General features: G+C 49.9%; 1 protein-coding gene across 3 annotated transcripts in view; it reads right to left on the reverse strand.

Annotated features, from left to right (window-relative positions):
- KSR2 (kinase suppressor of ras 2) overlaps positions 1-12,651 on the reverse strand; it is a 428,047-nt gene that overhangs the window by 66,040 nt on the left and 349,356 nt on the right. For all 3 annotated transcript variants that reach the window (XM_047828846.1, XM_047828844.1, XM_047828845.1), the window contains exons 11-13: positions 6,183-6,224; positions 5,448-5,520; positions 1,687-1,735 (exon numbers count right to left, since the gene is read on the reverse strand). In XM_047828846.1, the coding sequence (XP_047684802.1) occupies positions 1,687-1,735; positions 5,448-5,520; positions 6,183-6,224 (164 nt within the window). The remainder of the gene's footprint in view (positions 1-1,686; positions 1,736-5,447; positions 5,521-6,182; positions 6,225-12,651) is intronic.

A 12,651-nucleotide genomic window follows, 5' to 3' on the forward strand; every position in this document is an offset into this window, starting at 1 on the left:
CTAGGGGGCCACCCATTCCGGTTTGCTGGGACTTCCCTGGTCTGGGCACTGAAAGTCCCCTTGGTGGGGGCACCTGACAGGCTCAGTCAGTACAGCATGTGATTCTTGATCTCAAGGTTGTAAGCTGGAGCCCCACACTGGGTGCAGAGATTACTTAAAGTCCCCTTGGGAAGTCCTTCAGTCCCAGCAAACAGAGTTGACTGGTCACCCTGGGAGATGCCCGGCTCTCTATCACACAGCCAGGCAGAGCTAGGGTTAAACCTCAGGTGTCTCAACTCCTAATATCCAACGCCCTCCTATTCTACCGTGATGTTTTGGCTTGTCTCCTTACGCGTGTGTGATAAAGGCAACAGGCACAACTACGTGTGCCTCAGCTGTCTGCACAGAACATGTGACGATCCTCAATGGAGAGTGCCTTTTTTATTTCCCCCAGGGAATTTGGAATGGATGAGTCAGAAAAAGGGAGAGGTCACAGCTACTCTGCACGGGCCAGACACCCGGGCTTCCTATGCAGCCGCGAGGGCAGAGAGGCTGGCTGATAGGATGGGCTTAACAATCAGAAGAAATGAGCGGGAATCTGGCCTCTGTGTGACTTTGGGCAAGCCACGGGACTTCTCTGAGACTTCCTTTTTCCCCCCGTCATAAAGCGGAGCTGATAAAATCTGCCCCTGGGGATGGTGTGAGGTTTCCAATGACACGAAACGCTGTTAAGTTCCTTGCACAGACCTGACCACCCGTATGCAACAGCGACTGGGCTTCCTGGGAAAATGCAGATTCCTGGGCCCCACCCAGAGCTGCTCAATCAGAAAGCAGCAGGCCAGGGCCAGAAATTCGCATTTTTATCCAGCACACCCACAGGGCCCCCGGACACTTAGGCGTGACCACCACGATCATTAGCCGCTCAAGGGCCTGGGACCCACCTTCCCAGCATGGGGGCTGGGAGTGTCCTGCCCCACGGATTCTTTAGCTCCAGTGAGGGAGCAGCAGGCACCCCAGCCAGTGGGGATTCCCAGAGGCTTGGGGGCTGATTAAGCAGCCTGAGGCAGTGGCCCTTTGGCTGGCCGCTGGTCTTCCTGAGCCCAAACCTGAGCAAACTTGCCCCTCGCGGCCCACTCAGGAGAAACAACACAGGAAACACTGGCTCCCCCAGGGATAATTTTTCAACGGCCACAATACCTGCCGAAAGGACCTGGTTTTCTCTGGAAACCCTGGCTCTATTCCTTTCAGTTCGGGGCACACCCGCAGGGCTGAGGAGTCCATGGTTCTTACCCAGGACACTTCGTTTATTCCTCCAGAAGTTCTGGCGGATGAGAAGAAGCCCCAGACCATTCTCAAAAGCCTGCCAGGCTCGGTGTCCCCAGGACTCTGCCTCCTCCCATGTGTTCTTTGGAAGGCAGTGGGGCACATCCCCCTTGGTACTCACCTGGCCCTGGGCTGATTTTTCCGCTAAAAATGTAAATCTCTTGCCAACGTCTGCACAGCTAGCTTTTCCGTGATGCGCACCGTATAACGGCCCATTAGGCTTGGTGCCGGGAGGGGCCCCCACTTGTTAGAACATCCATCAAAAACAGGGCCACCCCACCGCCCGCCGCCCCAAGCCCTCCGCGTCATTAAAGACATCCATCGGCTCTGCCAAGCGCTGGGCAACCCCAGGGAAACAGGTGCATCACTCTCTCCAAATCTCACCTCTGAGGTTGGCTCCAGTTCAATTTGAAGTAATGGATTTCCTTCCAAGCTTTAAAGAAAAGAAAAATAGATGTGACCCTCACGTGAAAAGGTAGGTGTGTGTATTGTTTAGCCGCGTATCAAGAGTCCTTGAACGAGAAGCCCTGGCCATCAAGCCTTCATCTCAAAATCCACTTCAACGCTTGCGTCGAAACTAATCCATAACCTCCCCATGAAGAAGCGAGGACAAGGACACTGTTTTCAACAGACTTTCTGGGCTGCTCAGGGCTCATTTTTCTTTCTTGCTTTGGTTTCCACTAATCTAGCAGCTTCCTTATAAACTGGCCTAATGCCACGAGTGGAAGAATCCTCAGAACTCTGGGTGTGTGCTAGGAAAGAATGAACGAGACCTCTAACGTTCACTCGGGTTTGGAATCTTCTGGAAGAACCTTAGCGTTCGGGATTACAGGTACCCCCCCCCCCCCGCCCCCTGCTTTTTGAAAGTCGGCGCCATGCCGCTTTGCTTTTATGAAAGATCTACACTGGTGTCTGTTTTGCTGACCAAAAGAAATTCCAAGAGGACTTTTGCTTTTGTGGAAAAGGGTGACAAGCGAAAGTTGCCTTCAGCTTTTGCTTTGCCGCGAGCCATTACGGAGGCAGCGGGCACCCTGAGCAGTGTGAGTGATGCCTCCAAGCTCCTTCCCTGGGCACTACCCTCAGCATCTCAGCCTCAAGCCTCCACACCTTTGAGCAGTATCCATGAGCATCTGTGCTTTATCTCGATTTATTTTGTGCATCCGTTAGCAAGATGCGTCCTAAGGTATCAGAGAAGCCTAAGGGAGAAAGTTCTCAGGTCTGGGGACACCCGCCAATTTTTGCATTATAAATGAATGATAATCGCGTCTTCGCATGACACCATGTTGGCTTATGAAAGGCTTTGTAGGAATGCTCTACTTTCGGATAGTGGGGGAGACCTGCATGTGTCAGGAACGGGGCGAGGCCCTCCGAGGGATACAGAGTCGAAACCTGCGTGGCTCCTGACTTTGGGGACTATTATGTTACTACCGAAGGGACGAAAGCAAGTATGGAGATACCGTGCAGGAAGGCTGAAAGTGACACGGGCCAAAAGTCAGGCATGAACTGAATAGACGGAGCATGATGGAAAAGTGTTTGAGTTGGCTGGATGTTGCCCATCACGGTGAACCGGGATGCGTGGAGTGAGAACGAACAAAACCGTATCTGGAAGGACTGGAAGACACAGGTGGGAGCACGCGCGCGCGTATGCTTGGGTCCGTGTGCGAGTGTGATGCAGTCTTGAGCTCGTGAGCTGCAGCTGTTCTGAGCGTGGGCGCAGGCTGAGTGCAGGGCTGGGAGGGATCAGTGTGTTTGCGTGTGTGAGTACTAAGTATAGATTGGGCACTGCGTGGGTATTATGGGATGTGCTCTGTGCAGGGGTTGTTCTGGGCACACGTGAGTTGGGTGTACCCCGTGGGGGATGCGTGGGGCTCACCGTGTGTTGACAGCTGGGTACGTACTGGGGCGTGAGGGGAGTGTTGGAGCACATGGCATGTGACGGGGACGTGGGGGACAGTGTGTGTTAGAGGTGTTTCTGGGGGTGTGTTTTCGGAGTAGAGGAGGTGTATGTGTTTACGGAGTGCAGTGGGGAGACTGTAACTGGGCTGCCGAAGGCACAGAACCGGCGGCAGGAAGGAATCACAATGAACACCTCTGGAAGTTAGCAGGGGCCCCTACCCACCCCCTCACTTGAGGGGCCACCGCTCTCCTAACCCTGAGACCCCAAGAGGCTGCTGACCCTGCAGACAGAGCCAACCCACTTCCGGGAGGGGCTCTTGGCCAGAGGGAGTCTGAGAGGCTGCAAGAACGAAAGGGGGAGAGAAGGGTGGGTCACAAAGTGCCCTCTGCTTTCCTATCAACCAATCATTTACGGCCCAGCCGGCCCCGGGGAACATCTGCCGGGAACTTGGCATTTTGGGGAGATCCGGGTGGAACAAGGCAGCTGGAGTCCCTCCTCACCCAACAAACCAGGCAGCCTTCCTCTGCCTGCATCAAGGCGTGATTACAGTCACTGGACGATTAAATTACTTCTTCCTGTGAAGTGTTAGTGGCCGTCAGTCCATGCACTTTTAAGCAGATCGCAAGCAGCTACCGACGCCGTATTTCGCGGGCGCTCCCCGACTGCCAGTTAATAACCCGGAGTTCGTCTTGCACACATTGTGGAATTGGCTTATGTGCAGCAGAGGAACGACCCGGAGCTGGAAGTCAGCACCACCTCCCTGGCAAACTGCTGCCCCCTTGATTTCACGGATGTACCACCTGGGTCTTTAACAAAGTCCGTAACATGGGGCAGGAAGGGCGCAGCAGTTAGGGAGGAGGCAGAGGAACGACCAAATGGGCAAAAGTGTGAGTTGGGAAACCGGTCGGATCGAAATTAGGTCTCCAGCATGCCCTACGCCTGGGCCATCGGCCGAAGAAGTTAAGTCAAGGAAAGTGGTTTCACTGCGGCTGCACAAACAATACCCCACCGAGAAAGAGAGTGTGTGTCCCAAGGACGCCAAAGGTGCCACGTACAGAGACATTCACTGCAGTGCTGTGTACAACAGTGAACTATGGGAAGATAGGAGATCTGGCAAGAGGGAAATGGTTAAGGCCATGGCTCTACATCGATAATAGTATTTTACAGCCATGGAGACCAAGGTCAATGAAGAGTCTGAGATCACATGAAAAATGCAACGCTATAGCTTGTTTAAGGGAAAACAAAGCAGGCTGGAAAGGGCATATATCACGAGTCACAAGTATATAAAAACACGAGAGACAGAGCACACATCAAAATTCTAAGGGTGATATGATTATGAGTGATTAGTTTCCCTGTTTGTTTGTTTTTTTTTTTTTTACAGAACAGTCCACATTTCCCAAAATTAGTTTGTATTATTTTTATAATGGTATAAACCAGGGGCCAGAAAACTTGGTCTGTAAAGGGCCAGAGAGTAAATCTTTTAGACTTTGCAGGCCGTATGGTCTCTGTTGGGAACGATTCAACTCTGCTGTAGTCTGAGAGCCACCAGAGATAGTATGTCGTAAACAAATGGGCATGGTTGTGTTGCGATAAAACTTTATTTATAATTTTTTTTAATGTTTATTTATTTATGAGAGAGAGAGAGAGAGAGAGACAGAGTGTGAGTGAGGGAGGGGCAGAGAGAGAGGGAGACACAGAATCTGAAGCGGCTCCAGGCTCCGAGCTGTCAGCACAGAGCCCGACGCGGGGCTCAAATTCACCATGAGATCATGACCTGAGCCGAAGACAGACACTCAACCGACTGAGCCACCCAATAAAACCTTATTTATAAAAACAAGGGGCAAACAGGATTTGTCCCATAGACTGTAGTTTGCTGATCCCTGGTATCAGCCTAAATTATTCTTTTTAAAGGGAGGGACAATGACGTAGAATGACAGTTCTTTCATTAAGTTCTAGCTATTACCGAAAGTTAGCTTTCTGATCACAGAAAAGTCTGGGGACCCTGAGGAAACGGTCCAGCCCCTGGAAATCACACTTGACAAGCAGGGTCAGGACACAAAGCACAGACGACCTGTTGGGCCTAGGCTGAGGGAGGCTGTCATCCTCTCCCTCTCCTTGAGTCATTCCCCATGTCTCTCTCTCCCTCCGTATCCCGCCCCATCAATTCCAGGACCAGGAAGACAGAAGACAGTGACCCTGAGCAGACTGAAGACCCAGGACAGGAGAAGGAGATCTCTGTTCCACTTACATTGGATTCGAGGTCACCGGATGCAGGATGACCTGGGGCGCCCGGGTCGGCGTCTCTGGCACCGGCACTACATCTGAGAGGCAGACGTGAGAGTCAGAAATCCAACATGGAGTCCACAGTCTCCCCCCAAAGACCTCATTGCTGGGAGATGGGGCAGCTAGTAACTTCTCACCAGATCATGGTGCCCCTGGGGCTGGCCAGTCCCCTCTGCCCCTTCCTCAATCACTTGTGCTTTTCCTGCTCAGAAGCGCCAGGGTTCTAAGATGACATCCTGAACCGAATGCCCCACTCTTGACTAGGGGGCTGCCAGAACCCCAGGCCTCTGACCCGAAGCATCCACTGGTCACCTCCGAATCACCCCCCAACTCCTGAGTTCTCTTTGGGATGGTGAGGCCACTTGGTTTCACGTCTCCCAGTGCCCAACTCACCTCTGACCACCTCTCCCCTGCCACGTGGGCTCTGGACCCCTCCTTACCCTGGCCTGTCCTTCCATTGCAGACCACCTCCTCAGGCCTTGCCCTTGAGCCTTGGGATCTCCTTGGTACCACTGTGCCCTTGGGGCCTCCCAGTCTTTCCTTTTCCACCTCTACGTCCCACCATTATCCTGGGGTCTAGTGGTCCCACCGCCATCCTCTTTGAGCTTGCCCATCCCAACAACCTTCGCCTTCATCCATTCCAGCAACCCACGCACCTCAGCAGGCTCGTTCAGAAGGGCCTGAGCGTGCACAGACTCACCTGGGAAGATGAACTGCTGTTTGTACTTGTAGTAGTGGGACGCTGGCAAAAGAATGAAAATACCAACGTGAGCACTGCCCCGAGCTGTCCCTGCAAGTAACAGATTGGGTTCCCACAGCCACCACATGGGTTCCCTGCCCACCCTCGAGGGATTCCAGATTCCTGCAGACCTTCTGAATGACAAGGGGCTGAGAGCATGTATAAAGGAAGCAGAGCTCTGGACATCCAAGCCAACCCTCCCACGGGCAGCTCCCGGAGAACAGAGAGTCACCCAGAGCACAATCCCATTTTTTGTTAACTGCACAGGGACACATACACACAGAGAAAAGTCTGTGAAACCATAATCTAAAAGTCATTTTTTCCCCTCTTTGATTACAGACGCTTTCAAAAAATCCTTTAGGACACAATGAGATATCATCTCACGCCTGTTAAGATGTCTGCTATCAAAACAGAAAAGAGAAGTGTGGTGAGGGGAAGGAGAAAGGGGAAAGAGTGGGGTGCTGTGGGTAGGAATGCAAACTGGCACAGCCACTGGGGAAAACAGCATGGGGGTGCCGCAAAAAAAAATAGCACTACCACGTGATCCAGCTTCTGGGAATATATCCGAAGGAAACGAAATCACTATTCCTGGAACGATAATCTGCACCCCCGTGTTCACTGCAGCATTATTTACAAGAGCCAAGACATGGAAGCAACTCAAGGGTCCACTGATGGGTGAACGGATAAAGCAAATGGTACACGTACACGTACACACACACACACACACACACACACACACACAATACACGTACACATGTACATACAATGGAATGCTATTCAGTCTTTAAAAAAAAGAAGGAAATCCTGCCATTTGCAACATGGATGGACCTCGAGGGCACCATGCTAAGTGAATTAAGTCAGACAGAGAAAGATACTGTATGAGATCACGTAACACGTGGAATTTGAAAAAAAAAAATTCATAGAAACAACCAGATGGGTTAGGGAACAGGCTGAAGCGGTCAAAAGGTACAGACTTCCAATCAGAAGACAAATGAAGTCCTGGCGAGGTAACGCACATCATAGTGACTACAGTTCACAATTACTGTTCTGTATCTTTGAAAGTTGCTGAGAGTAGATCTTAAAAGTTCTCATCACAAGAAGGAAAATTTGTAACTGTGTGTGGTGATGGGTAGAAACTTGGACTGTGGTGATCATTTCCCAGCACACATACGTATCAAGTCATTACCTTGTGCGCCTTAAGCATATACAATGTTATATGTCAATTCCATCTCAACAAAATTGGGAAACTATGCATTTCCTGTGTTTTTCAAATTTTCTACATTGAGCATTGTATTAGTTTTCCTGTTGCTGCTGTAACAAATTATGACACACTTGGTGGCTTAAAATAGCACATTTATCTTCTTATAGTTCTGGAGGTCGGAGGTGCTGGAATAAGTCATAAGGGGCTAAAAGCAAGGTGTCGCCAGGGCTGGTTCTTTCCAGAAGCTCCAGAGGAGAATCCATGCCTTGCCTCTTCCAGCTGTTAGAGCCTGCCTGCACTTCTTGGCTCTGAGCCCACGACTCTAGTCTCTGCTCCCCTTGTCCTGACATCACCTCCTACCGTCTCTGACCTTCTTGTCTCCCTCTTATAAGGACCCTTGTGGTTACATTTAGGATCCATCTGGATAATCCAGGGTAATCTTCCCACCTCAGGATCCATAACTTAATCATCCCTGCAAAGTCAAGTCACCTATAAAGTCACAGATCCACAGATTCTGGGGTTAGAGCGTGGTGAGTTTGGGGGTACCATTATTCTGCCTACCACAAGCATGGGTTAATTTCTGTATTTAGGGAAAAAAGAAATTTCCTCAACTTCACTGCTGATTCACCCACAATTCATTTTACTCCCAGTCCCGGTTCCGGACATCCCCGAGGTTCCTAATGTTACCCCTTACTCCTGTGGGGTGGAGGGCCTGGAGCAGGGGTGGGGGACAAGGGTATCGTGGGCAGTGGAGAGGCCACACTGAGCAGGAATGGGGTCAGATAGGAGTCCAAACTGGTGAACGTGCTTCCAGAAGCAATTTTATTACCCGCAGGGACAGGACTCACCAAGCTGACTCACCAAGCATTACTGCAGTGGTTCAGAGGCTGGGGCCAGGGGTTGACAAGCCATGGCCCAGGGGCCAAATCTGGACCATCACCTGCTTCTGTCCATAAAGTTTTATTGGAACACAGTCACATTCATTCATTTGCATGCTGTCTCTGGCTGCCGACATGCTATGACGTCAGAGCTGAATATTTGCAACAACAGAGACTATATGGCCCACAAAATCTAAAATATTACCATCTGGCCCGTGATAGAAAAAGTTTGTTGACTTCCGGTTTAAAGCAAAGATGAGCTGGACAGCAGGAGTAGGAGGCTGATCCTGTAGGGCTGAATCCTCACTCTTCCTTTGGCTGTTTGTAAAAGCTTGGGCAGCTCTCTCCGAGTCTCAGTTTCCACGGGATAATCACAGTCTTTCCCTCGCAGGGCTGAGATCATCATTCCATGAGATAAGAGTGCATAGTGGTGCTGAATAAGCATTCGCTGCAGCGAATAAGCCAATATCTTTCTAAGCTCTCTTAATAAACAGACAAGAATGATTTATAATTAAGAGAAAGTCGGTTTCAAAGAGCGAAGTCATTAGCCGCCCCCGAGGCTGGAACTGATTTATTAACTGCCCAGGACAGAGAGGGGCCTGGTACCAGTGGGTGCACAACTCGTGTTTATTGACTTAATCAACTCTCTCCTAGCACAGCAATCCCCAAATATCCCAGATAGTTGGAATCCAAACGGATGCATTTCCTGATTCTGGAAAATGAGGTGCCCAGGGTGAGAAGCAACTCAGTCAAGGTCACAGAGCAAAGCTTTAAAACAAAACCAACCTCCAGGATTTCAAGGACCTTTCTTTCTTCTGTTAGATAACTTAGGTTTTGTTTTTTGTTTTTTCATCGCACGCAGTCAACAAGAGGCTAAAATTCAAAAAGAGAAAACTACCCAGGGTTCTCAAGAAGCTTAGCTGATCTCTTCCCTCCCCAGCGGGGACGGGGGATTCGGTGTCTGCAGCAAAGGATAGCCAGCAGCGACATTCTTTTATGGAGCGCCAGCTGGGCGAGGGACAGCAAAAACCGCTCTGACAAGGGACAGGGGTCAGGCAAAGGGACACTGGCGAAGGTCTCCACGCACAGAGCCAGCCCCCTCCCTCCTCAACCCCTCCGTGTGCCAGAGAACAGCTCGTTCCTGATGATGAATCTGAGAACAGGGGCTGTGGCAGGCCGAGTGAGGCCGCTCTGCCCAAGACGTCCACATCCTAATCCCTGGAGACTGTGACTACATCCGCTTCCATGACAGGGGTCCTTCCAAGAGGGAGGCAGACGGGTCAGAGTTAGAGAGTCAGAGATGCGATCACGGAAACAGAGGTGGGAGTGCGGTGGAGCCGTGTGCAAAGGAACGCAGGCAGCCGCTGGAGGCTCAGGAAAGGCAAGGAAGTGGATTCCTCCCTAGCACCTCAGGAGCAACCAGCCCTGTGGACACCAGTGAAACGGATTTTGGACTTGGGACCTCCATCACTGTAAGATAGTACTTCTGGGCTGTTTTTTCTTTTTAATATATGAAATTTATTGTCAAATTGTTTTCCATACAACACCCAGTGCTCATCCCAAAAGATACTTCTGGGCTCTTTTAAGCCACTAAGCTTGTGATGATTTGTTACAGCAGCCATTGGAAACTCAAACAGGGCATGTCTGGTGTGCATACGGCTCTATACCTAGTGCCTTGTACACCACGGGTACATAGTAGATGTTCAACAAACATGTCTTATGATGGATGCAGTCTGAGGGCCAGAAAACGACTTGAAGAGAAAAATCTGCAGCCTTGGGCAGTGCATGAATTTCAAGTCATTCACTCGCTCATTCATTCATTCATTCATTCGAAAAAACCCCATTTAATTAGTGCCTTAAGCTGTAGGCAATGTGTTGGCCTTCAGGTGTAGAAGCGTGAATGAAGCGGACATGTTTCCCAGTCTCACGAAGCTGATAATTCTGATTGTCACAGAGGACACGGACACTAAATAAGTTAATAAATGAACAAAATCATGGTAGGGAAGGAGCACTGTGGAGTACAAAGACGGAATCAGGGCAGAGTGAAAGGAGGAAGCACACCCATAAGCCACCTGCCATGTCAAACATGGCCCCAGAATTCAGAAGCAAGTGGCGGAGAACAAGGAGGTCAATCATAAATCCTACCAAGCCTGTGCCTGACGCGCTTCGTTTTCCAACTAAAAACCCTTCTTCCGTATGTCCTGAGGTCAACATGTGAGCCAGATGCCTGTTAACCCCATAGACCCTTCTGGAAAAGAATGTTCTAGGTATCAGTCAATGCTGAGAACATTATGATGCCTAGGTATTAGCCAGAATAGTCTTCAAAAACCCAACATTTGGCAGGGAACCATAACCACAGCTGCCTTTCCCATCAACAGAGGCTTGTAGTCAAGGGTGTGACGGGTGACTAGGACCTTGTGTGAACAAGACAGGCACTTGTCACTCTGAGGGAATTTTGCTAAAACCTCCTAAGTCAAGGGAGAAGGTCTGGCTGCTCTTCTGGAAGGTCCCATTTTGTTTTCCACTTCAATATTGCATTTTGTGATTATTGTTCAATTATAAAACGGGTGCGTTCCTTGGTACTCTATACACTGTAGCAATGCATAAAATAAAATTTTTCTTCTTAGAAACAGCTGCCAGGAAGTTCTTGCAGGCTTTTTTGTGCATATACAAATAGACAAGTATATATACACATGCGTATAAACATACGACTATATATAATTATTTTAGAATAAATAGGATTTTATTATACCAACTGCTTTGCAAATCACTTGTTTTCCCATTTACAACACATTGTGGACACCTTGCATGTCAGGATATCCACAAAGAACCACCCCATTCTTTTTAAGGGTGGCTGAATATTTGGTTATGTAGATATATTACAGTGTATTCAACCATTCCTCTCTTGATTGTATTTAACCATTCCCCACTTGGGTTGAGTCCAAAGTTTTCACTATCGCAATGAAATCCTTACGCACAGATCCCCGTACCCTATGCGAGCATATCTGTATATAAAGTCTTAGAAGTCATATCACCGGTCCACGGAACGTACCTATAAAACTTTGATAGACAATGTGAAATTACCTCCTTAAAAAGGATTAATTCGATCCCTGCTCTGAATGCCAGGGTATGGGAGGATTTCATCTTGATTTCCACAATTCGGATTACGCCCCTATTAATTAGCAGTGATGATGAGAAACGCCAGAAATGGTAGCCATGGCAATTTGTTATTCTTATGTTTATGTAATAATGGAGCCAGCTGGCATGTGTCAAGACCTTCAGCGAGACACTCGCTCTGCTCAACTTGGTACATGTATGATGAGGTGTGGTCCTTCCACGATTCTATGGAGTAGATGCCTTTATCATTATCCCCATTTTACAGATGAGGAAACAGAGGCACAGAGAGGTAACTGGTTTGCTCCAGCACAACGCCGAGATTGAGCAGTAGAGCTGGGATTTCAACCCAAGCAGCCCAGCTCCAGAGCTCATACTCCTAACTGCTGTTCTAAAGTGCCTGCCCTCGGAGGACCCCTCAGCCCACACCCCAAATGACGTCACCGTCATGAGATGCTCTGGAGTAGGTGCGGGTCGCTGGCAGGCTAGCAGCAAACGGGCAAGGACCCGTCCTCGGGGACCCTGCCCCAAAAGAGTGAGGGAGCTAAGGGAAACAGTGATCACCCCGGGTTAGCCAGGTCTCTCACCAGCAGAGTCCTCTAGGGACAGAAAGAGCTGTGGCACTCTGACATACAGGTCTCCCCTCAGAGGTCCCCTCCCAGCCCCTGGCCCATAAGGAAGCAGGGCAGCAGTTTCCGGGGAAATTCCCTGAAGTCAGTGTCTGGGAATGGGATGGAGCAGGGGTAAGAAAGCGCCCAGACCCGCTTCCCCCCAGGTTTGGGGCGGAGGGAGGGTCATGGAGTGTCAAAGCGCCCTTCTTGCATTTGCCCCCTTCCAGTGAAGCAGAAATGGACCATCCTGCAGGTGGCAGGGGGAGCACCCAGTCTGTGGACACAGCAGGCGGTTTTTGCCTAACTGACTCTGGGAGGCACTCGCTGGAATGATTCCAGCTGGTGACTCACATTATGGTCCTTGGTGGCTGCCCAGTGAGTGAGTGGTCCTCACACCAGACAGATACAAGACTTCCTCAGGCTTGAACGTAACCAAAAAATCCCAATCTTGCAAGACTTCAAAATGTGCCCTCCTCCTATAGACTTAGCCCAGATCAAAACAGTGCGGGTAGGTGACAGCTTGTCCTTCAACGGGTAGTTGTATCTGGGTTTGGCCAGGTGTGGGTTTGGGCCTTCATCTGCCTACTGGTCATTCCGTCATAGCTGATGAGGCTTGGAAGTGTGAC

This window comes from Prionailurus viverrinus, chromosome D3 (genome assembly GCF_022837055.1).
Source record: "Prionailurus viverrinus isolate Anna chromosome D3, UM_Priviv_1.0, whole genome shotgun sequence".
Taxonomy (NCBI): domain Eukaryota; kingdom Metazoa; phylum Chordata; class Mammalia; order Carnivora; family Felidae; genus Prionailurus; species Prionailurus viverrinus.